Source organism: Chiloscyllium plagiosum, chromosome 10 (genome assembly GCF_004010195.1).
Source record: "Chiloscyllium plagiosum isolate BGI_BamShark_2017 chromosome 10, ASM401019v2, whole genome shotgun sequence".
NCBI lineage: Eukaryota > Metazoa > Chordata > Chondrichthyes > Orectolobiformes > Hemiscylliidae > Chiloscyllium > Chiloscyllium plagiosum.
Genome location: NC_057719.1, coordinates 85,921,328 through 85,945,870, shown reverse-complemented (window position 1 = coordinate 85,945,870; position 24,543 = coordinate 85,921,328). Strand labels below are relative to the sequence as shown.

The window sequence follows — 24,543 nt, the reverse complement described above, 5'->3', positions numbered from 1 at the left end:
TCCATTCCCAAAGGTTCAATGTTAAAGTATTCATGCGGCTTTCCAATTGGCTATAAGTCGAACTTATGTGAATGTTACGAATACCATTATATTAGTTCTTTGCGAGTTATTGAAAAATTGGAACTGATATGAAGTAATGGCTCGGTCAAGTTGACGTGACGTTTCGGCTGAGTCGGAGTAATGCAACTTCCGACCAACTTCGGTGGTGGGTTCCGATTGTCCCCATGACTTGTCCGTACCTGTCCTACCTGCCCAGCTCCTTTTCCACCTATCCACTCCATCCTCTCCTCCCTGACCTATCACCTTCATCCCCTCCCCCACTCACCCATTGTACTCTATGCTACTTTCTCCCCACCCTACCCTCCTCGAGCTTATCTCTCCATGCTCCAGGCTCACTGCCTTTATTCCTGATGGAGGGCTTTTGCCCGAAACGTCGATTTCGAAGCTCCATGGATGCTGCCTGAACTGCTGTGCTCTTCCAGCACCACTAATCCAGAATCTGGTTTCCAGCATCTGCAGTCATTGTTTTTACACAGTCTGGGCACAGAATCCACTTCCGTGCACAATGAATACTCTGTCGATTATGACATTCTTAAATGTTGAACAGAAAGGTTTTTTTCGAAGCGCAAAGCAGTATATTACCTTTATGCCAAACTTAGCAGCACCGTTGTCCCTCAAACCCCGACAATGCTTATTATCGGATCAATTAATTCTCGACTCTTTTGCGGTGTACAAAATAGACGGAATGTTTCATTGACTAGCAACTGCAATTGCGCAGGATTGTCTATGAGGACATTGGGAACATCCCAAGGACGGGGCGGATTTGCAGTGGATGGGGCGTGATATAAATGCTCGTTCCCTGTGCTAGTCAGACGTTTGAAGAGAGTCGCCAGCATCCGCTGGGAAATGTTTGGAAGTAGATTGGAAGCTATGACCACCGCTAGCTCCTCGCAGAATTCCAACGACGACGACACCATGGACAAGATTCAGCCCTCGATCTATTACATGAATCAGAACAATTTCGCGTTCTGTGGCTACTGCTTAAAGGTCGCTCGGAACACGAGCGCTAACCTGGGTGTGTCTGCTTATGTCTGGGACGCAGTAAGTTCATTAACTGGTCAGATCCAAGAAAAGCCGGTCTGTCACCCTGATGTACGAGTTAATTTTAAGACTTTGCCATCTACTTTTCAATTGCTCAGAAACTTTCGATTTACAAAGAGTTCAGCAATTTGTAATGTCTGCTGGTATCCAGTGCCTTGGCGTGTTGAATTTGGGTGGGTGCAGGGTCCGAGGGAGGAATGGTCGCAGCTAGGGAATTTGTCGGCCTCCTATCTCCACCCCGGTACATACGGATCGGGAAGAGGCATGGCAATTGAGGACCTTAAGTGTGGGGACCATAGCCAGCAAACATTACCACGTGTCCTTGCGGGGTAACCCGGGCACCGTCCCTAAGGCCATGGCTGAAATAGCAAAGGGAAGGAGATGGATAGGGTGGAGAGTTGGGGGCAGGAGAGGTCGGGCAGGGGTGGGTGGGGTTGGGGGGCGTTTGGGCATAATTGAAACGCAACCGTGCTTTTGATCTCCATCTCCAACCACGTTCTCTTCATCATTCCCATTTGGATTCCCTTTTCGATTCTACCTGCATCAGCTCAGCTTCTTAATGAGACCAAAGGACCTGCCTTCCTCACGATGGCTGACAGTGGCAGATCGTGGGATTTTCACCCCAGGTGCCCTTGACCCCAACTGGACTGTGAAACGCCTGAGTGGCGCAAAATGGGGAGGAGTAATGGATTTTGCTGTCCCGCCAACCTGCTGTCTAACGCCCGTAGCTCCGGTAAAAGCCAACCCCAAATGCATTGTCTCTCCTGTGCATGAATTCCTCACAGACATTTGACAAGTCTTGCTCACAGCAAAGGTTAGACTTTTCGAACTGGTTAAATAACTTGAGCTCAGAAGTGTCGGCTTTCTTTTCTTGCCGAAGTTGCTGACCCATGCTGTCTTACAATCAGCCTCTGGTGACCTCCCTTGAGCAGCTATTTAAAAAGGAAACCCCGGTTCCAAACACATACGGAATCCAAAGATACTGATGACAAATCCACTTTTACCTTCACCACGGCATCATGTTGTGTCATGACGTCCAGCTAACGTTCACGGGGTTGGGTTAAGCAGCACATAGTGTCCCTACCGCTGGACCGGGAGGCCCGAGTGCATGTCCCACCTGCTCCAGAGTTGTGTAAGCACATCTCTGAACAAGTTGATTGGAAAAAAAAACTTAATTTTAAAAAGACACAATTAATGGAAAGTATGTATTTCCTGACTCAGCGCTGCAGCAAGCGACACATAAGTCAGCGGATTAGTCCTGATTCGATAAAAGTTGCCAGGTGATAATATTTGTTACCAGTGTACCCCTATCTCCAGAGGAAGTCGCTCGCATTCATGACCCATATTGATTTGGGGTAAGCAGTGAATTACAAATGCGTGAAATGGGTTAATCCTGAAAAGTGTGTTGTCTGTTCAATATTTTCAGGGTGTTGCTCTTTGCCGCTACTTTGAGAAGGAGAACATTAGTTTCACTGGGAAGAAAGTGATTGAGCTGGGATCGGGCACTGGAATAGTGGGAATTCTAGCAACATTGCTAGGTGAGTAACAGATGACCTTTACTATTTTGTTGAATGCTGGCCACATAAAAATAGTTTTGTGAAGGAGGGAAAGCGTGTTAGGAGGACTGTACGGGCGCACTTGTGTGTGTTGGAGGGTGACAATGAAAAAGAATAGAACACTGTAGTTGATCATTCAAAGGCGGAAAACCTCCTACCCCGCCCCCCTCCTCTACCCTATGGCAAGTTTCAGAGTGACAGTAAATCCACAGTACGTTCTAACAACCTGCCCACTCGCTTCTATATATTTAACATTGACCATTTCAAAGATGAAAACTCCTGCCTTTGTAATATACTGCATGTGACACCAGAGGAACAACATTGATGTCGAATACAAAACAATATCCAAATATCAGTGATATGATGTAACTATGTCGTGGTTTGGTAAAAACAATGACTGCAGATGCTGGAAACCAGATTCTGGATCAGTGGTGCTGGAAGAGCACAGCAATTCAGGCAGCATGTCCTCGGATGCTGCCTGAATTGCTGTGCTCTTCCAGCACCACTGATCCAGAATGTCGTGGTTTGGGGCCATCGAACGCGTTGAGCTTGTAAATTGGAGTTAAGTGGTAAAGCAGAGCGACGTTCAGTCTCAGTGCAGATGATAACCAATTATTTTAATGTTCATGTTAGATATTGCATTGTGGGATTATCAGAGATGACAAACTTTAGAAAGATGAGATGAACAGCCACCGTTTTTCTTACAGCTGTGAACTTCACTCGATCCAATAATATCTTTAAAATCATGCACGTGTCTTGATAGAGTAAAATGGGAGAGCTGATTCTTCCGAATGGTTGTTATCGAAAACGCGCATGTTTAGGATAATTGACAAAAATCACGAGAGATATTAGGAGCATTTACCTCACTTCCTTTCCACAATATACCACATGAAAAGCTGGTAGAAACAGTGTCAATGGTGACTTTCAGGAACCCACATTCTCCAACCTCATTGTCTGGGAACCCCATACCACCTGATTCTACCTCCTACCCAACATCCACAAACATGACTACCCCAGTCGACCCATTGTCTCAGCCTACTCCTCCCCCACCGAACTTATCTCTGCATCCTGTCCCCTTTAGTACAGCAACTCCCAGCCTATGTTCAGGACACCAGCCACGCCCTCCCCCTCCACCTCCTCCACTTCCTTTCCGCAGCCCCCAATGCCTTATCTTCACCATGAACATCCAATAACTGCACACATCTATCCACCATGACAAAGGCCTCTGAACCCTATATTTCTTCCTCTCACGCTGACCCAGCCAGTACCCTTTCACTGACACTCTCATTCGACTGGCTGGACTGGTCCTCATTCCCAACAACATCTCCTTCCAGTCCTCCCCCATCCTCCAAACCAAAGGGATAGCCATGTGCACTCGCATGGGCCTCATCTATGCCTGCCTCTTCATCGGGTATGTGGAACGAGTCCACCTTCTGCAGCTACATTGGCATCATTCCCCACCTTTTATTCCATTACATCAATGACTGTATTGACGCTACCTCATGTTCCCGCAAGGAAGTTGAACAGTTCATCAACTTCACAAACACTTTTCACCCCAACTTCAAGTTCACCTGGACCATCTCAGCCACCTCCTTCCCCTTTCTAGACCTCTATATCTCCTTTTCCGGCAACTGACTCAACATGGACAACTACTACAAACCCACAGACTCCCACAGCTATCTAGTCAACACCTCCCCCCCCCCTCCACTCTGCCTCCTGTAAAACCGCTATCCCTTATTTCCAATTCCTCTAACTCCACCGTATCTGCTCCCAGGAGGACCAATTCCACCGTAGAATATCCCAGATGGCTTCCTTCTTCAAAGACCACAATTACCCATCCCACGTCGTCGACAAAGCCCTCCAGTGCATCTTTTCTACTTCCTGCACCTCTACCCCTGAACACCACCCCTCTAATTGGAACAAGGACAGAACCGCCTCCCCCCCACACTCACCTTCTACCCCACTAACCTCTGGATACATGGCATGATTGTCCACATTTCTGCTGCCTACAAACATGCCCTACTACCAGAGATATATTTCCTTCCCACCTGTATCTGCGTTTCAGAGGGACCATTCCCTCCTTGGCACACTTGTGAGGTCCACACCACCCACCAACTCACCCTCTCCTCCATGCCATTGGAAGAAGTGCAGAACCTGGGTTCACCCCTCAGGTTTGTCCAAGGCCCCAAAGGATCCTTCCAAATCCATCAGAAATTTATCTGTACTTCCACACACATCATCTACTGCATCCTTTGCATCCGATGTGGTCTCCTCTACATTGGAGGGACGAGATTAACTTCCTTCCCCGCGCACTTTAAAATAAATCAGACTTCCTTATTTAAACGACCGGAATTTACGTTGCGCTGAAGTGTTCCTTATTTAGATCAATGTCTGAGCATTTGCGTTAGGGGCGTCTCGGTCCATGCTGATTCCAATTACTCAATGTGAGTGAATCCCGGAATTCACCAGGACCTCACTGAGTACTGTGATCAAATAGCATAGTAGTGTGCTGTCAGGGCCAACCTTCAACGTGGATGAATAATTTCTCTCTTCGTCTTGTCAGGTGGAAATGTTACCTTTACAGATCAGCCGAACGCACTGCAGCAGATAGAACACAACATCGCCATCAACATCCCTGCTGCCTGTAGACACCGTATAAATGTCCGCCCCCTGATTTGGGGTGAAGACCACATTAGATTTACCAACGAGTATGACTTCATTCTGGGTTCGGATCTTGTTTACAGCTCAGCTTCGTACTCCTCACTGATCAGAACATTGCATTATCTCGCTCATCCAGATACCATCATCTACCTGGCTTCCGCATTCCGAAAAGGAAATGGCTCCCTATCTTTTCATGACGTGCTTTTACCCGTGTACTTTAAATGCTTGGTTGTTGACAAGTTAGCGGACAAGGATATTACTGTGTACAAAATGACCAAAATCGGAAGAGGTCCTGAGGACTGGTTCCTAATGTAAATGTGGAAACTTTAGCTCAAAGACACTGACGCTGGGGGTCGTGATTAGGGGCTCATTTTCCCTGTTCGTTCTTTATAATAAGTTGGAAACAATGAGCACCTTTGTCATATATTCTACTGCAAAGCGTCGAATACATAGAGCACCTGCGTCTGACGCAGAACGGTTTTAGTGCTGAATTGAATTTGGGAATGGTTAAGTTGAACCCTGTCAATATGTTTCATTGTGACTGTGAAAAACGCAGTCGTGCTACTTCTGAGTGACAAATTAATGCAAAGATGAAATGAAATAAATGTATTGTATGCCACGGGCTAAACTGTCTTCTGGCGAAGGCATATTACTTTCAACGCAGGCTAGTGGATAATAACTGGAAGAATTAAAATTGCAACGTTGTAATTTGTTCGCCTGTGCATCTAATTTTCCCACCCTTGTGGCAGCCGCTGATGCGCGTGAAAAACGGGGGAATTTCCAAAGGTATTTTCAGTGCAAAATAAAACACAATGATTTTTGCTCGCTGTCGCGAAAAATATCAATGTGTCAGCGAATCCTGCAACGCAGAAAGAGGTCAGTCGTACTATCATGTTTATGGCCGTTCTTTACTTAAATTGCCCGATATCATGGCTCAGTGGTTAGCACTGCTGCCTCACAGCACCAGGGACCTGCGCTCGTTTCCCACCTCGGGCGACTGACTGTGTGGAGTTTGCACATTCTCCCTGTGTCTGCGTGGCTTTCCTCCGGGTGCTCCGGTTTCCTCCCACAATCCGAAAGTGTGCAGTTTAGGTGAATTGGTCATGCTAAATTGCCCATAGTGATAGGTGCTTTAGTCGGGGTAAATGTCGGGTAGGGGAATTGATCTGGGTGGGTTACGCTTCGGAGGGTCGGTGTGGACAGGTTGGGCTGAAGGGCCTGTTTCTATGTTGTAGGGAATCGAATCTAATCATCTCAGAACCCAATTTTATGTTGCCCTGCAAACTAGTCCCAGTCACATAAGTGTCTAGATGACTGTTGCACGTTTACAAGGAATCGTCTTCTTCCAATCTTAAATAAATTGCAGTCTAGGTCTTAAATATCTCCGGATGAAAAATTCACCCTTATTTTCATCTGTTGGAGAAATTAGTCCAGAGATACACAATTGCTGTCCCCATTCCTCCCCCCCCCCCCACACACACACATGCCCAAACAAATGATGCCTAGATTTTAAACATCTATTTCTCATGCCTCTCCTGACATCGACCAAAATCACTCCATCAATGCTCCCTTCCAGTCTCCGTTTCCCAATTTCGACCCACCAATTCAGCATAATCTTAGCAGGAGACACTTGTGGCTCCATATTTTCATCACCCGAGGTTGTCAGACAGTGTCTTGATGACCCACAGTCACATAGCATTAGTTTCTCCTGAGCTGTAGAGTTCCCTCGTTCAGGGTAGTGAAAATGGCCAAGATTTGAGATGCTCCTCCAGGCCTTTCTCTGTCCATAGGCTTTTTGACCTCGTTTCCCCTCCTAAGGGAAAGCAGCAATGTAATGAAATTTTAGGGGTAACCAGTTCACGCTGGTAGCCAATATATCCATTCTTACTGCAACCATTTTCTAATGGCATTTAAAATGAACAGATCTTGCGTTTCCAGGAGCCCTGGCTCAGAATTCCTCAGTGCTATTCAACATGGTGTGTCTATTTTAGCATTTGGGCCTGGTGTAACTATTTTCCACACTTTTCACATCCACACATCATGATTGGAATTACATCTACAGAATTGCTCCATACTTACGCTTTCCTATCGCAAGGGACCACTCAGCCTTTTAATACACTGCTTTCAGCTACTTTGGAAGGTCCCAAGGGTGCTGATTTCTTCTGTGATCTCCATCCAAGCTTCTTTGACCTAGTCGTCTGGCATCACCTTCTTACCCGCTTGGCACAAAGACCTCTCACCAACTAACTACAGCATGGAGGATGATACACGAGAAGGGGCCGTCAACATTGAAATCCAGGGAAGCTGAATTCAAGTCGGTGCTAATTAATCTATTTTGCAGTAACACATAGATACACAATTTTTTATACAAACAAAAAGAGCTGAGTCATAGAATCATAGAAATGTACAACACAGATACAGACACTTTTAACTCATCCATGCCTACCAGATATCCTAACCCAATCTAGTCTCGTTGGTCAGCACTTGGCCCATATCCCTCCAAACCCTTCGTATTCACATAACCATATCGATGCCTTTTAAATGCTGTATTGTATCAGCCTCCACCACTTCCTCTGCCAGCTCATTCCATACATACATCAAAACCTGTGTGAAAATGTTGCCCCTTAGGTCCCTTTTATATCTTTCCCTTCTCACCCTAAACCTATGCACTCTAGTTCTGGACATCCCCATCCCAAGGAAAATACCTTGTCTATTTATTCTATCCGTGCTACTCATGATTTTGTAAACCTCTGTAAGGCCACACCTCAGTCTCCGAAGCTCCAGGGAAAACAGCCACAGCCTATCTAACCTCCCCATATAACTCAAATCCTCCAACCTGGATTCATGTACACCAATGCCTAAAACAGTATGGCCGGTTGAGTCAAAATCGTGGAATTCCCTCTCTACCGGTATCGTGGGTCAACCGACAGCAAGGCGACTGAAGCGATGCAAGAAAGCAGCTCACCACTATCTTCTCAAGGGAAATAGGGATGGGCTATCAATACTGGCCAACCAGTGAGTTCCAAGTCGCACAAATGCATTAAAAAAATCTTTGATCCCCTTGGCTATCAAAAACTTATCTATCTCTGTTTTAAATAATCTCAATGACCTGGTTTCACAGCCTTCTGTGGCAATGAATTCCACAGATTCGCCGCTCTATAGCTAAAGACATTTCTCCTTATCTCTAAAGGTCTAAAAAGTTGTGACATCAGGCGAGAGTGTGGTGCTGGAAAAGCACAGGAGGTCAGGTAGCATCCAAGGAGCAGGAAAATCGATGCTTCGGGCAAAAGCCCTATATCAAGAATGAGGCAGGGAGCCTCCAGGGTGGAGAGACCTCAGATGCTCATCTCTCCTGCAAATAGAAACATCTTTCCAACATCCGCTCTGTCCAGACTATTCAGTATCCTGCAAGTTTCAATCAGATCATCCCTCATCCTTCTAAACTCCATCGAGTTCAGTCCCAGAGTCCTCAGACGCTTCTCATGTCATTTCTCACACTGCCCCCAAATCCTTGGATTTTCTTAGCATTCTAAGATTTGTTGATTTCTGACCTGATACTGAACAACAGGTCGCCCACAGTTATCTATACAAGAAAATTACAGAGGTCACAACTGTTTGAACGTAGGAATTCTTCTATTCTTTGATTTAAATAGCAGTTGCTTCTTTCAATATTGCAATCCCTGGTCCTAAACACCCACCACACAGAAAATATCTTCCCAGTATCCGATTAAACGATAAGGAGATTTGATGTGTCCTGATTCTTTGGAGTTCTCTACTCAAGAGGGTAGAGGAGGCTCAATGGATTCTACTATTCAAGACTGAAACTGACTGCATTTTGGGCACTAAGCAAGTAAAGCGATTTGTGGATTTAGCAGGGAATAAGGTTAGTTATTATCTCATTGTGTAGTATAACAGCCTGGAACATGATATCATGTACCCCTGCCCTTGTCTCTTCTGTTGTTACGGCTATTGCTGTACTGATTATGTTTCTTAGCAATAACGATCAGCCTCCATCAGCATTAGGGATGTCTACTTAAACTCGTTTTTAAGAACAGCTCTGGGAATTTACGTTGATATCTCCCGATTTTGTTTATTTTGCCGATAAAAGTTTGATATTCCCACATTTGCTAAGAGGACCATAACATTGAAATGTAATAAGCAGCATAAGAGATGAAAGAGCAAGGATGATTTCTTGCATTAGACAAATAACTGGTGCTGAGAAATTGCCGTTCTGCAATATTGCTGAAGTGCACATGCCAGGTGATATTATGCAAGGTAAACTGCGTTCTCTGGTGATTGCAATGATGAGACTGAGACAGTCGCAAGTGCTTCAAATGTCTTGGCCATTAGAAAGCCTTCAGTTATGGTTGTTGGGTGACGTTGGGGTTGACACGCAGGAAATAAGAGAGGACCACGGGCGCTGGAATACTAAATACCTCTTATGTCTCCAACAGGACAGCAATCAAACTGGCTTTGTGCATCCGAAGTTCACAGTCTAGTGCTTTGAAAGATCTGGTACAATCCACCAGTACGACATTTGAATTGCGCTGGTGCACTGGATGTTGCACAACTTGCCAACACCTGAGCTGTGTGTTAGGATGAGTTTGCCCAACACCTTGGTGGAGGAGGAAGTAGAGGAGTGAGTCTCACTAATGTCCTTCTGAAGGTCTGTCTTTACCTGATCTGGCCAACATACGATTTCAGATATATGCGGTTGAGTCATAACTGTCCTCCGAAATGTTACAGAAAGCCATTCCAGTGGTCTGCAATTACAAAAACAAAGTGGAAGGGCCACCCGGCATTGACCGACACACTGAGAGGAACATTTGCACACATAAAGCAATCGACCCTGCAAAGTGATTCTTAGTAAAATCCAGGGTCTAATGCCAAAATTGGGACAGAGGTCCTGCAGACTAATAAAGCAGCAACCTGATAGAAATGCTCACAGAATTTAAGCTTACAACTAATGTTCCCAAGACCACCGACAAAAGCCTCGGTATGTCCTGGCATATAATCAGTATGGACTTGCTTTGGTGTTTCTCAACATTGACTCGGAGCCCATGGAAGTCTAGTGATATCATTTCAAACATGGGTAAAGGAACCAGTTGCTGTCTACAAACTACCACCTGCACCCCTGTCTCCCCAACTGTCCCTGCCTCGCGATAAATTAGATGGTCCACCAAATTTAAGAAACTTTGAGGGTGGTTACAACACAGAATGTACTCGAGATGGGGGACGGCAGGTTCAATTGATATCACCAAGACGCTACCTTGTCATAGGAGCACCATTGCTGATCGACTGCACCAAATCTGAAAGGACATTTCTCACTGGATCTAAAAAAAAAATAAGTTATTTTTTCGTCACTGGATTAATAAAGTGAGGAGCAGTTAAATTAACCTAGATGCAAAAACTTCGGGAAACAATGTAATGAAATGTAATAATTTATTCAAGGGCGCATATTTTGGTGTTTTGTTATGTCGTCACTGAAAGGAATGTAGCTCAAAATTAACTCTAAAGGAATTTTGAGCTGCAAAGCACCGTGTTTCAATGTATTCAATATCCTTTCAATTGCGTATGAAACGCTTTCCATCAATATGAAAATGCAATAGTTGCCACGTTGTGGCACTTTGTCTCTCTCCCCCTCTCCCCTCCGCCCCCGCCCACCTTCTCCATGCCCTTACATATCCCAGTGTTTCGTCATCTAACATTCTGAAGTCCACTTGTTACTGTTGTCTATTGGCTCGGCGTCGCCGCTTATCCCCTAGGTCCCTTCTGAAACACGGATGCTTATCTTTACTGTGCTGTAAACTTCGTTCACGGCGATTGGGATAACTGAACATCAGTTTTATGCCCCTCAATCCTCTGCTCTATTAGTTATTCAAATATTGTGAAATCACTTACGATCGCAGGATGGTGAAGTGAATATTTCACGAAGGGCAAGGTTGTCTCACAAGAACAATACTAGTTGTGGCTCATAATATTCAATGAGTAGGATGTGTTGAGCTCCTGTCCTGATCAGAGCCATTCATTTCAGTTCAGGTATAGCCGCGCTGCTGTTCGGAAGTTAGTTCAGGGTTTTTGGCCCAATGACAATGGATGATTATATAGCAGTAAGCCGGGAGGATATGTGCCTTATTGACTTGGTGTTGTCCTTCGTGCTTTGCCCTCCAAAATGGTAAAGGGGCACCATTTGAAAGATTGGAGATTTGCTTATCATTCCGAATATCTAAGGGAGAATTTTTCATTGGGAATTTCTTAAGTAAATAACGATGTCAGTAACCTTTTAAAATGCGCCCAGGTTTCCCGGGAGGCTTTCTCATCAGGAAAAGAGATAGCTCCGTCCTGCGTTTGGAACTACTACTGAAGTTTTCACGATCAATGCAAGAGAATAGACAAGTCACCATGGACGGTACCATGGATGCAGCTTCTGCAACAAGAGAATTTGTTAAAAACGGATGAAATCAGATTACCGCTGATGTTGGAGATCTGCGGTTAAAAATAAAGCTGGAAAACTCTGTCATTCTGGCAGCGTCTATGGAGAGAGAAGGGGAGTTAACGTTCCGAGTTCGATATGATTCTTCTCAGGAATTTCAGAGTCGATCATTTGATTTTTGGAAGAGGTTGTTTGAAAATTGCTTTTGGATTCACCTACATTTGGAAGAGCAGATAGATCCTTAGCCATTACTGAACGTTGAAGTATTTTCAAATTAATTATTTTGAAGAACAATATTTGTTAGTATACAGGAGACGACTGACTAATTCGCTCGGAGCAAACGAGCAAGAGGCACCCGCCAGATCTTCTGATTTCGGTGGTAATTGAGTGGGAGCGATTGGCCACACCACAAGGCTAGGTCCCAAGTACAACTTCAAAATGGCCGTGAATGTCCACATGCGGCAAGAGGCCTTTCCACTTGGCCATCACGTTACAGCATTATGAGCACAACAGTATTCCCTCAGTACTGCGTTAAGAATAGACTTTGTGCTCCAAGAATTAGAACCAGACGTCAACCGCAATATTCTGTTTCTGAGGTATCTTGCGGAGTCGGATAATTCACCAATGGAGACATTGGGGCCTAGTTGTTTTGATAATTCAACGCAAACGCAAGAAAGTTCGACTTTCCACGATCCTCTGTGCATTAAGATAGTGCTTTGTTGTTGGGGCCACCATTACTGATACTCAAATCCTTGTTAGCAAAATTAACTGCTATGTACGAATGCTTGAGAAATGATGACACATCATTGGCTGTGACGCAATCTGAGGCGCCATGACGCCTCATAGCTCGATATATAATTCCAGTTCCAACAATTGCTGCCAATCTGTAGCCGGCGTCAACCTCATTGCAAACCATTGTGTACGGGTTCAGGAGTTCAAATAGAAAACAAAACATGGCGGCGACCCAGAGTCGAGAGCAATGTAGCTCCAAAGCTCGCGAGAGTGAGAATCGCACCCCGACTGCTGCAATTCGCAGGAGCAACTTCGAATTTTGCGGATTTAATCTAAAGATCGTTCGATTCATGGACGCTGAATTGGGCGTCTCCTCGTATGTCTGGGAGGCTGTGAGTGAACTGCGTTAGTAGAATGGAGTGGAAGCGAAACTGCATTTTACTAACTTCGAAAAAACCCCACTCTTAGTTGCATATTATTTGACATCTTAGGAAGATGAGTTTTGAACATTTTTCAGGTGTCAAGCATAATTTACATGTAGTTCATTCTATAAATGTGAATTGTGTTTCTTTCACATATTTTAATGCATTAATGTAACCGATGCCTCTTACATACTAGCATATCCGTTTTTCAAAACTAAAATGGGATTCAGAGGTTTAAATGATAGAATAAATAGGAGTTGCACGTTCCAATTGTCTGCCTTACCTTGAAGATACGATTTACAGAGAGTGTTATATTTTCGAATTGAGTTCACCCCGCAGTTTTAAATACACGTATCCGGACTGAAAATTATTTGTTTGGTGAATGCACGGCGGAATTTCTGATACTTTTCATTTATTGCAGTGTCAGCCATAGCTGGGTGATAGAACTGTCAGAGGCTAGTGGAGTTAATCTCTACTGGAGACTATAGTCATACAATCTAGAGTAACAGCGCGGAGGAACGCTGCATTGTAATCGACACTCATCACGGTAAACGTTAAAGTCAGGTTCGGTTCTGCCATCCAGTGAGAACGTAAGGCCCCACAACTCTATGCGTTTCACTCTGTCTGCCGATTCCTTCAATGGAGAGGACTGAAATAGGTGTCTGTTGTCGCTCTAAAACATTTTGCCCTGCGCGAATTGACATGGACAGTAAGTCAAATGAACTCAAACGGCTGCATGACGCTTTGGGCAGTCTTAAGGTGCTACTCAGAGATAATCGAAATGCTATTGCAACCAATGAACGATTCATGAAATGCGCATAGAACCTTCCCTTATCCTACTTGTCGAGACTAATCTACTCTGCAAACTTGCTTGCAACGGCACGTCCGCTTCCAAGCAAACATTTCTTAGACAGAAGCTTGTGAGCAGCATTTTTTTCTCTTATTTTCAGGGGGTTGCGCTTTGCCGGTACTTCGAAAAGGAAAACGTCAGTTTTACTGGGAAGAAAGTGATTGAATTGGGATCAGGCACTGGAATCGTGGGGATCCTAGCAACCTTGCTAGGTGAGTTATATCATGGAATTGAAGCAAAAATAGGCTGGCGAGTGGAGAAACAGAAAGGCACATCAATATCAATCACAAAGTGGTCTGGGTGCGAGAGATTTACACTACTGTGTGATGAACGTAAGAATATAAGAAATGGGAAGCATGCAGTCAATTGGCTCTTCGAGAGTACTACGTCAGTGAACATAATCACGGATGGCATTGTACATCAACTCCCTTTTCCTCACTAACCCCATATCTCTTACTGACCGTACTATGCAATCATTTGTCTAACCCAGATCTTTCATGAATAAACTCAATGACTGAAAGACTACAACTTTTTAGAATACAGAATTTCAAAGTTCAGCATGCAATGAACTGCGTAATCCTGCCTAAATGATCAGCCCTTCCTTCTGAGATTGTGAATCGTCTTCTACATTCCCCAGACAGGAGGTTTCTCCACACCTACTTGCTCAAACCATTGCAATTTGATATGTTTCATGAAGTCAATCCTTATTCTTCTAACATCTAATGATTTAACCTATCTTCCTTTACCATCTGCATCATATCCCTTGCCCTGTCTCTTTCATTTTCATTTATATCAAGTTGTGCCAGGAATGTAGGTCTACATTTTCCACAAAGGTCAATACCATCCAATAAGTGGTCTCTGCCAGGTCCTTTTTGTCCACAGACCTACCAGGTCAAGCGTCCTATAAGGATGCCCCTTCCCTAGAATTGTGATCTTTAGTTCCTCCCATATTCACCCTAATTTCATCTCCCAGTTTTGCTTGTCATTAGACCCACCACCTGCTTCCTTGACCATAATTCCCACTAAACTGCACATCACCAAAACTCACTCAGCACTTCCCATGTTAGAGAATAATGCTAGTAAGTTTCTCCTATTTTCCATCAGTCAACCTCATCTCTCTCCTCAGATACAGAAAAGAAAAACCTTAGCTCCTTGTCAATTTCCCTTTTCTCTCCCAAAATTTGGTATCTCATTCTTGACTCCCTAATTCAGACCTATCTTTCATGACTACCACGTTTCAATCCCTCCTATTAAGCTTCCACCACTGTCAATTGCCAAAATTTTTCTGATCAAAGCCACAAATTATTGACTGCAGATCCTTCTGTGTCCTTCTTGGTCTGTCATCAGAATTGATGCACTTGACCATTCCATCTTGCTCTTACCTGTTATGATTCTTAACAATCCAGTGGTAGGCAGAATACATGTTACAATAATACGACAGTAACATTCCAAAAGTCTCAGCTGTTCTTTGGAACTGGAGACAAATGTTACTGGCACTTACTATGGATCTAATCCTTGTTTTCTCTCTAACAATTACCACTCCTTTTGCCTTTTATCCTACAATTGTAATCTCTAAATGACCTTTATCATTTCACAAACCCTATGTTCCACTTGTCTCTGCATCCTTTCAGCAGCTCAATATCCATGACTGTCCCATCTTGCTTCAGCTTCAAAGAAAAATCATGCTGGAGTCAAAACATTCACTCTGTTTCTCTCTCCACAGATGCTGCCAGATGAGTTGGGTTTCTCAAGCAAACCTCTTTTGATTTCAGATTTGCAGCATACACAGTATTTTATTTTCATTAATCATTTACAAAGAGTTTTCTTCCAGTTCCTGCAGCATAAACCTGGGTGTCCCCTGAGGGTCTATTCTTAGTTCCTTCTGTTTTATATTGACATACAGCTTCACTAACACTATCCAAAATATGGCATTAATTTGTACATGCATGCTGATGACACCCAACTGCACCTTACCGCCACTTCACTTAGCTCCTTAACCACTGCAGAATTACCAGGCTGTTTATGTAAAAATAAATTGAGCATTGCGTGAGTGGAGAGTTCCTCCAATTAAATATTTGGGAATTGCTGATGAAAATACACATTTTGTTCAAAATTTTGTTTTGCATACATCTAGGCATTGCATCAGAATGCAAATTCATGTTGGAACCAACATTTATACTGCTTGAAAGGAGAGTGCTGACTGGTTGGCAAGTTAACTCTATTTGGCAGAATCTTTACAATGGAGAATATCCCCAATAATGTAGGTCATACATCCCAATGACTGGTTGATCATATCAATCACCATGTCAATTCAACTGTTTACTGCAAGCAAGATATTGAGATTTATCAATGAGCTCGTGCTTACAAAGCACACAATGCAAGATGAGATTCTACAATTGGACAACAGTATCCTGATAAACCTGAATATAATGATGCTAATTCCAGGAAAGATTTACACTGGCAATTTAATTGTCATTTGGGCATTCTGAATGTGATCTTGCCTGTGTGTATTTTTTTTTGTCTATTCATTCATGGGTTGCAGCCATCCCTGGCTGGGCCATTATTTATTGCCATAGAGAGAGTGGTGATAAGCTCCCTTCTTGATTCACTATAGACTAATGATACAAGGAAGGGAATTCCTGGATTTTGACCTAGCAACACTGAAGGAATGATGAGATATTTTAAATGGGGTGGTTAGGAGTTTGGAGGGATCTTGTAAGTGGTGATGCTTCCATGTATTTAATGCCAGAAGTAGCGGTGGGTATCTATGATGAAGTTTAAAAGGTTTTGATGAATTTCTGTAGTTCATCTTATGGTTGGTATCCACTAATGCTACTGAATAATGTAGGGATTGGATGTCTGGTGCCAATTGTGTAGGCTGTTTCATGCTGGATGGTGTCAAACTTCCTTGAGTGTTGTTGGAACTATACTTCAGATTCAATTCCAGCCTCATGGGAGTTGGGAGTTGGGAGTATACCATCACACTCCAAACTTGTGTCTCGTAGGTAGACCACAGGCTCTTTTGATAAGGTTAGTTGCTCACAGCAAGATACCTGCTCTTGTACCCACAGTACCTATATGGCTAATCCAATGCATTTTCTGGTCAAAGGCATCCTTCAGGATGTTGATGATAGAGGATTCAGATTTGGTAATGTCATTGACTGTCAAGGGGCGATGGTTAGATTCTTTCTTGTTGGAAATTGTTATTGCCTGACACTTCTGTGGTTTAAATGTTGCTTTCCACTTGTCAGTCCAAGCCAGGATATTGTCCAGATTTTGCAAGATTTTGGATATGAACTTCTTCAGTCTTTGCAGAGTCATGCAGTATTGCAGATGCTCAATACTGTGCAATCATCAGTGGCCATCTCCAATTCTGACCTTATGATAGAGGGAATATCATTGTTCCATCAACCGTAGAAGGTTAAACCTAGGACATAATCTTGAAGAACATCTGACAGATATCCTTGAACTGAGATGGTGGTCCTTCAACAAACAGAATCATCTTCCGTTACACCAGGTATTACTCAAAACAGGAGAAAAGCTTTCCTCTGGATTCCTATTGATTCCAGCTTTTCCAGAAATACTTGATGCCACATTCCATCATGTGTAGCCTTAATATCAAGTGCAATTATGTGCAAATCACTTCTGGAATTCAGCAGTTTGGTCCAATTGAACGAAGGATGTAAAGAGGTTAGGAACTAAGTAGCCTTAACAGAACCCATGTTTAGCATCAGTAAGCAGATTATTGCTTTACTGATGATTGAAAGTGGACCAATGGAGTGACTATTATTGGTTGGACACAGGTTTTGTTTTGTGTAAAAGGTATTACTGGGCATGTTTGCATATTGTCAAGCTAATAACAGCTTGGCTTGGTGTGTGTGGGGGGGGGGGGGTGTGGGGGATGGGGGGTGTGGATCTGTTGGTGGGCTGGTGGTGATAGATTCTGCAACACAAGTCTTTAGCAAAATTATAGGAATTTTTCAAATCACTGAGTCAATACTGTACCTCCATTTCTACTATTGCTTTCATTCCACAGCTCTAATTCTGTTCATAGTTCTCACAGTGTGTACTGCACTGCATCAAATTATTTTTTACAGTCAGTGCACACACAATTGCCAGTATGACCCTCATCAACCCTCCCTGTTCCCTCCTCAAAAAAGTCAAACAATTTAGTTAATCACAATTTCCCTTAATATATCCATCCCTCCTTCATTAATCTGGATTTACCTATATGACTATTATGTGGACTAGCTGGCGGGAGTATTTGCTAACATCTTTAAATGCTCCTTACTATGAGCTGAAGTCCCTACCTGCTTTAAGAAGACCACCATCATCCCAGTGCCAAAGAAAATTCATGCAACATACCCCAATGACTACTGCCCAGTATTACTGACCTCCATAATTATGAAGTGCTTTGAGAGATTAGTCATGGTTCACATCAACTCTAGCCTCCTATATTACCTTGATCTTTTGTAATTTGTCTAACGTTGCAACAGGTCAATGGCAGATGCCATCTCTCTGGTCCTACACTCATCTATGGAACACTTAGACAACAATGACACCAATGTCAGGTCTTACTTATTGACTACAGATATACATTCAACACCATAATTTCAATCAAACTCGTCTCCGAACTGTGAGACCTTGGTCTCAGCTCCCCCTTCTGTAACTGGATCCTTGACCTCCTGACCCATACATTGCAATCAGTAAGAAGACATAACAACACCTCCTCCATGATAATCCTTAGCACTACTGCTCTGCAAGATTCCATATTCAGCCTCTTATTATACTACTTAAACATTCACGAGTGTGTGACCAAAGTCTGCCTGAACTCCCATTACACATTTGTTGATGACACCATTATAGGTCAGAACAATGATGAGACAGAGTCAAGAGTGTAGTGCTGGAAAAGCACAGCAGGTCAGGCGGCATCCGAGGATCAGGAGAATTGACATTTTGGGCATCAGCTGTTCATCAGGAATGAGGCATGTGGGCCAGGAGGACTGAGAGATAAATGGGAGAGGCGTAAAGCTGGGGAAAGGTAGCTGAGGATGCAATAGGTAGATGAACGTGGGGGGAAAGGTGATAGGTCAAAGATGAGGGTGGAATGGATAGTTGGGAAAGATGATGGGCAGGTCAAGTGGGTGGTGCTGAGTTGGAGGCTTGGGACTGGGATAAGGTGGGGGAAGGGGAAATGAGGAAACTGGTGAAATCCACATTAATCTTGTGTGATGCAGGGTTCCAAGGTGGAAGATGAGGTGTTCTTCCTCCAGGTGTCAGGTGGTTAGGATTTAGTGATGGAGGAGATCCAGGACCTGCATGTCCTTTATGGAGTGGGAGGGGGTCTTATGTGTTCATCCATGGGGTGGTGGGGTTGGTTGGTGCAGGTGTCCCAGAGGTGTTCTCTGAAACCATCCACAAGTTGGCGTCCTGTCTCCCCGATGTAGAGGAGACCACAATCAGGTGCAATGGATACAGTAGATGACATTTGTGGAAGTGCAGGTGAATCTCTGATGGATGTGGAAGGATCCTTTGACGCCTTGGACAGAGGTGAGGGGGAGGTGTGGGCGCAAGCTTTGCACTTCTGGTGTTGGCAGGGGAAGGTGCCGGGTGTGCAGTGTGGCCTGGTGGGGGTTGTGGATCTGACAAGGGAGTCATGGAGGGAATGGTCTCTCCAAGATGCCGATAGGGGTGGGAGAGAATTATATCCCTAATGGTGGGGTCTGTTTATAGCTGGCGGAAGTGGCAGATGATGATGCAATATATATGGAAGTTGGTGGGATGGAAGGTAAGGACGTGGGGGGGGGGAGTTGGGTTCTGTCCTTGTTGCATTTGAAGGGGTGATATTCAAGGGCAGAGGTGCGGGAAGTGGAGGAGATGCACTGGAGGGCATCATCAACCACTTGGGAGGGGTAATTTCAGTCTTTGAAGAAGGAGGCCATTTGCAATTTTCTATTATGGAATTGGTCATCCTGGGAACAGATGCAGAGGAAGCGGAGGAGTTGGGAATAAGGGATGATATGTTTACAAGAGGCGGGTGGGAGGAAGTGTAGTGCAGGTAGTTGTGGGAGTCGGTGGGTTTGTAGTAGATGTCCATGGTTAGTCAGTCACTTGAGGTGGAGATGGAGTGGTCCAGGAATGGGAGGGACATGCCTGAGATGGCCCAGGTGAATTTGAGGTCGGGGTGAAAGATGTTAGTGAAGTTGATGAACTGTTCAATGTCCCTGTGGGAACACATGGTAGCACCAATTGATGTAGCAGAGGAACAGGTGGGGGGTGGAACCAGTGTAACTGTGGAAGATGGACTGTTCCATGTACCTGAAAAAGAGGCAGGCATAGCTGGGGACGATGCACGTGTCCATGGCTGCCTGTTTGGTTTGGAGGAAATGGGAAGATTTGAAGAAGTTCTTAAGGGTGAGGACCAGTTTAGACATGCAGATGAGGGTGTCAGTGGAAGGGTACTGATTGTGATGGTGCAAAAGGGTGAAATGCAGGGCTTGGAGGCCTTCATCGCAGTGGATAGATGTGTGCAGGAACTGGATTTACATGGTGAAGATACGGTGTAGGGAGCTGAGGAAACAAAAGTCTTGGATGAAGTGAAGGGCATGGGTGGTGTCCTGAACATAGGTGGATATTTGCTACACTAAGGGGGGGCAGGCTGGATGGGTCAAGGTATGCAGAAATGGGTTCAGTGGGACAGGAGGAGGCTGAGACAATGGGTTGACTGGGGAAGTCAGGTTTGTGAACCTTCAGTAGGAGATAGAATCAAGCAGTGCAAGGTTCTCTGACTATGAGGTTGGAGGTTGGAGGTTGGGACTGTTAAGTTTGGAACTGAATGATGAGACAGAGTACAGGAAAGAGATTGAATGATTAGCAGCATAGATTTAAAAACATCAGCAAAATTAAGGATTTGGACATTGACTTCAGGAAGTAGAGTGGAGTGCATGCCCCTGTCTGCATCAATGATGAGTGGCACAGTGGCTCAGTGGTTAGCACTGCTGCCTCACAGCGCCAGGGACCCGGGTTCGATTCCAGCCTTTGGCGACTGTCTGTGTGGAGTTTGCATGTTCTCCCTGTGTCTGCACGGGTTTCCTTTGGGTGCCCTGGTTTCCTTCTGCAATCTAAAGATGCGCAGGTTAGGTGAGTTGGCCATGCTAAATTGTCGATAGTGTTCACGGATGTGTAGGTTAGGTGCATTAGTCAGTGGTAAATGTGGAGAAATAGGTCAGGGGAATGGGTCTAGGTGGGTTACTCTTCGGAGGGTCGGTGTGGACATGTTGGGCCAAATGGCCTATTTCCACACTGAAGGGATTCTATTATGCTGAAGAAGAGATGGTCTGGGGTATCAAGTTTTGGGAGTGATGACCCATCAATAATCTGTCCTGGTCCACCTCACCCATCTTCTTATACTGCACTTGTAGATACTCTGAGGCTACATCGATTAGTATGATGGTCAAGAAAGCAGAACAATGCATCTACTTCCTCAGGAAGCTAAGAAATTTGGCATATCCACAAAGACTCCTGCCAATTTTTATAGACGCACAATGGAGAGTATCCTATCTGGATGCATCACAGTGTGATATGGCAACTGCACTTCCTAAGAGTGCATGAAACTACAGACAGTCGTGAATACAGCCCAGTTCATCACTTAAGCCAGCCTTCCATCTATTGACTCCATCTATACTTGCCTGCTGTCTTGGAAAGCAACCAATATAAAACCACTCCAGTTATACTCTCTTCCACCCTCTTCCATTGGGCAGAAGATATAAAAGTTTGACCAGTGCTTCTTCCCCACTGTTGTCAGATGTTTGAATGGACTGCTTAAATTTTAGTGTTGATCTCTCTTTCTCTCTGCACCTTCTCTGTGTTTGTAATATTGCATTCTATACTCTCTTCTACTAGCCTGATACATTTTGTACATTATGATCTGCTCGTATAGCATGCAAAATAACACTTTTCACTGTACTTTGGCATGGGATAACAATAAATCAAACTCAAATTGAACTCAAAGTCTTTAATTCTATCTCAATTTATTATTTCTAATCATTTTCTCAGTTTAGAACTTAAACTTAATGACCTGTAGTTGCTTGGTTAATTCTTGCTCTCTCTTTCTTATTTGCAATTATCCAGAATGAATGGCACTGCCCATGAATTTCAGGAAGACTCAGAAATTTGCACTCTCACTTTTTTCAGTATCCTTCAATGTATCTCATCCAGTTCCAGCTCCGTGTCAACTTAAGGACTGATTAGGGATAGTCATCATAGCTTTGTGCATGGGGAGTCATGTCTCACAAACTTGATTGAGTTTTTTGAAGTAATGAAGAGGATTGATAATGGCAGAGTAGTGGATGTGATCCATTTGGATGTCAGTAAGGCATTCAACAAGGTTCCTTGTGGTTAGTAAGGTTAGGTCACTTGGAATACAGGGTCAACTCACCATTTGAATACATAACTTGCTGGAAGATAGAAACAGAGGTGAGAGGTGAAGGGTTGCTTTTCAGACTGTGACCAGTGGTGTGCCACAAGGATTGGTGCTGGGTCCACTGCTTTTTGTTATTTATGTAAATGATTTGGATGTGAACATGGGAGGTATAGCTAGTAGGTTTGCAGATGACACCAAAATTAGGAGTGTAGTGAACAGTAAGGAAGATTACCTCAGAGTACAATGGGATTGTGATCAGCTGGGTAAATGGGCTCAGGAGTGGCAGATGGATGTTAACTTAGATAAATGTGAGGCAAATCAGAGCAGGACTTTTAAACTTAATTATAAGGTCCTGGAGAGTGTTGCTGAACAAAGCGACCTTGGAGTGCAGGTTCATAGTTCCATGAAAAATGAATCAGAGGTAGATAGGATAGTAAAGAAGGCATTTGGTGTGGTTTCCTTTATTGGTCAGAGCATTGAGTATAAGAGTTGCGTGGTCATATTATGGCTGTTCAGGACATTTGTTAGGCCATTTTTGTAATATTACATGCAATTCTGGTCTCCCTTCTATTGGAAGGATGTTGTGAAACTTGAAAAGATGCAGAAAATATTTACAAGGAGGTTGCCAAGTCTGGAGGGTTTGAGCTATTAGATAGAGGCTGAATAGGCTAGGGCTGTTTTCCCTGAAGCAACGAAAGCTGAGGGGCGACCTTATAGAGGTTTATAATATCATGAGAGGAATAGGGTAAATCGTCAAGGTTTTTCCCCACAGGATGGGGAAGTCCAGAACTAGAGGGCATAGGTTTAAGGTGAGAGGCACGCAGCGGGTGGTGTGTGTATGGAATGAATTGTCAAGGGAGATGGTGGAGGCGGGTATAATTGCAATTTAAATCTGGATGGTTATTTGAATAGGAAAAGTTTAGAGAGATATGGGCCAAGTGCTGACAAATTTTTCTAGGTTAATTTAGGTTGGCATGGGTGAGTTGGACCTAAGGGTCTGTTTCCATGCTATACATCTCTATGACTCTAAGTACCGACACCTTATTGAAGACCTCAAGTTTGAAACATTCGAGTGCTGGAATTTCCTCATCTATCAACATGCACTAAAATACTTTAAAGCAAATGTGGTCTTAAAATCTTCATTTTAAATCAATCTAATTTCTGGGTACCCGATAGCTCAATATTATATATACTTTGTGTCAATTGCTTTCACATTACTGTTGTCAGTAGCTTCTGGAGAGGTGGTCTGAGTATCAGTTTAATAGTGGGTCAGAAAGCTTGCTCTTCCTAACTTCTTATGGACGTACATTGTTCCTTGAAGGCGGTTATATTTTGTTTCGATGAACCTAATGCGAGATCAAAATGGAATCAAGAGCATATTATGAATAAACCCTCCTTGTATGTTCTTGTTCTCAGGTGGAAATGTTACCATGACAGACCAACCAGCAATTCTGAGGCAAATAAACAACAACATCTCCATTAACGTCCCTTTTGCCTGCAGGCACCGTTTAAAAGTGTGTGCCCTGACCTGGGGTGAAGACCTAATTAACTTTAATACCGACTACGATGTCGTCCTGGGGTCGGATATTGTCTATTCTTCATCTTCTTACACTGCACTTGTAGACACTCTGAGGCATCTCTGCAGCCAACGAACAACGATTTACCTGGCTTCCGAATTTCGAAGTGGGAATGGATCTCTTTCTTTCCATGAAGTGACCCTCCCTGGCTATTTTAACTGCCAGGTTGTGGACAGATTAGAGACTAAATACATAGCTGTCTACAAAATGACCAAACTTGGTTCACTAGACTGTAAGAAATAGGACAAGCCCGCACATTGCTGCCGTTACCATCATCAATAGCCTGGAATAAATCAAGCACATCATAGCTACAGGTTTTAAAACACAAATTAGTCATTGAAAGGAAGGTTTGAATTTTAAATGCTGTCCAGAGACAGTCATGAAATAAAACCAGGCAGGATCGGCCTTCCACCATTTCTGTTCCTGCCTTAGAAAAATCTCGGTAATTAATGTTGAGAATGTTTTCTTTAGCATAGCATGGATTTTGTTTACGTGACAAACAGATAAAAAGGATCGTGAAGCATATTAACTTTGTTGTATATGTAAATTCAATTAATATATGTACATTGCTTTAGACTGACAAATCAAATTAGCAAAGATTGGATTGATTCACAAATGTAAGTGTTTAAGAAATTGCTTAGTTTTGTCAATTTTATCTCTAGATCTCGATGTTAAACTGCGGGTGAAGTAGAAGTTGTTATTTGCGCTTGTTTCACTCCAAATCATCGTAGAAAGAAATGTACAAAATCAAGTGAAATGAACTGTAGAGGGAGCATATTACTTCATCTT

The 24,543-nt window shown here is 43.7% G+C and overlaps 2 protein-coding genes across 2 annotated transcripts; both read left to right on the top strand.

The window, feature by feature from the left end:
- The first annotated feature begins 930 nt into the window (after positions 1-930).
- On the top strand, positions 931-5,633 carry LOC122554019 (EEF1A lysine methyltransferase 3-like). Its single transcript, XM_043698505.1, has 3 exons — positions 931-1,101; positions 2,528-2,639; positions 5,221-5,633. The coding sequence occupies exons 1-3, from the start codon at positions 931-933 to the stop codon at positions 5,631-5,633; spliced, it is 696 nt and encodes a 231-aa protein (XP_043554440.1).
- A 7,147-nt stretch (positions 5,634-12,780) lies between these two features.
- LOC122553996 (EEF1A lysine methyltransferase 3-like) lies at positions 12,781-24,323 on the top strand. The gene is made up of 3 exons (XM_043698483.1): positions 12,781-12,875; positions 13,856-13,967; positions 23,594-24,323. The coding sequence occupies exons 1-3, from the start codon at positions 12,834-12,836 to the stop codon at positions 23,995-23,997; spliced, it is 558 nt and encodes a 185-aa protein (XP_043554418.1). The 5' UTR covers positions 12,781-12,833; the 3' UTR covers positions 23,998-24,323.
- The last annotated feature ends 220 nt before the right edge of the window (positions 24,324-24,543 follow it).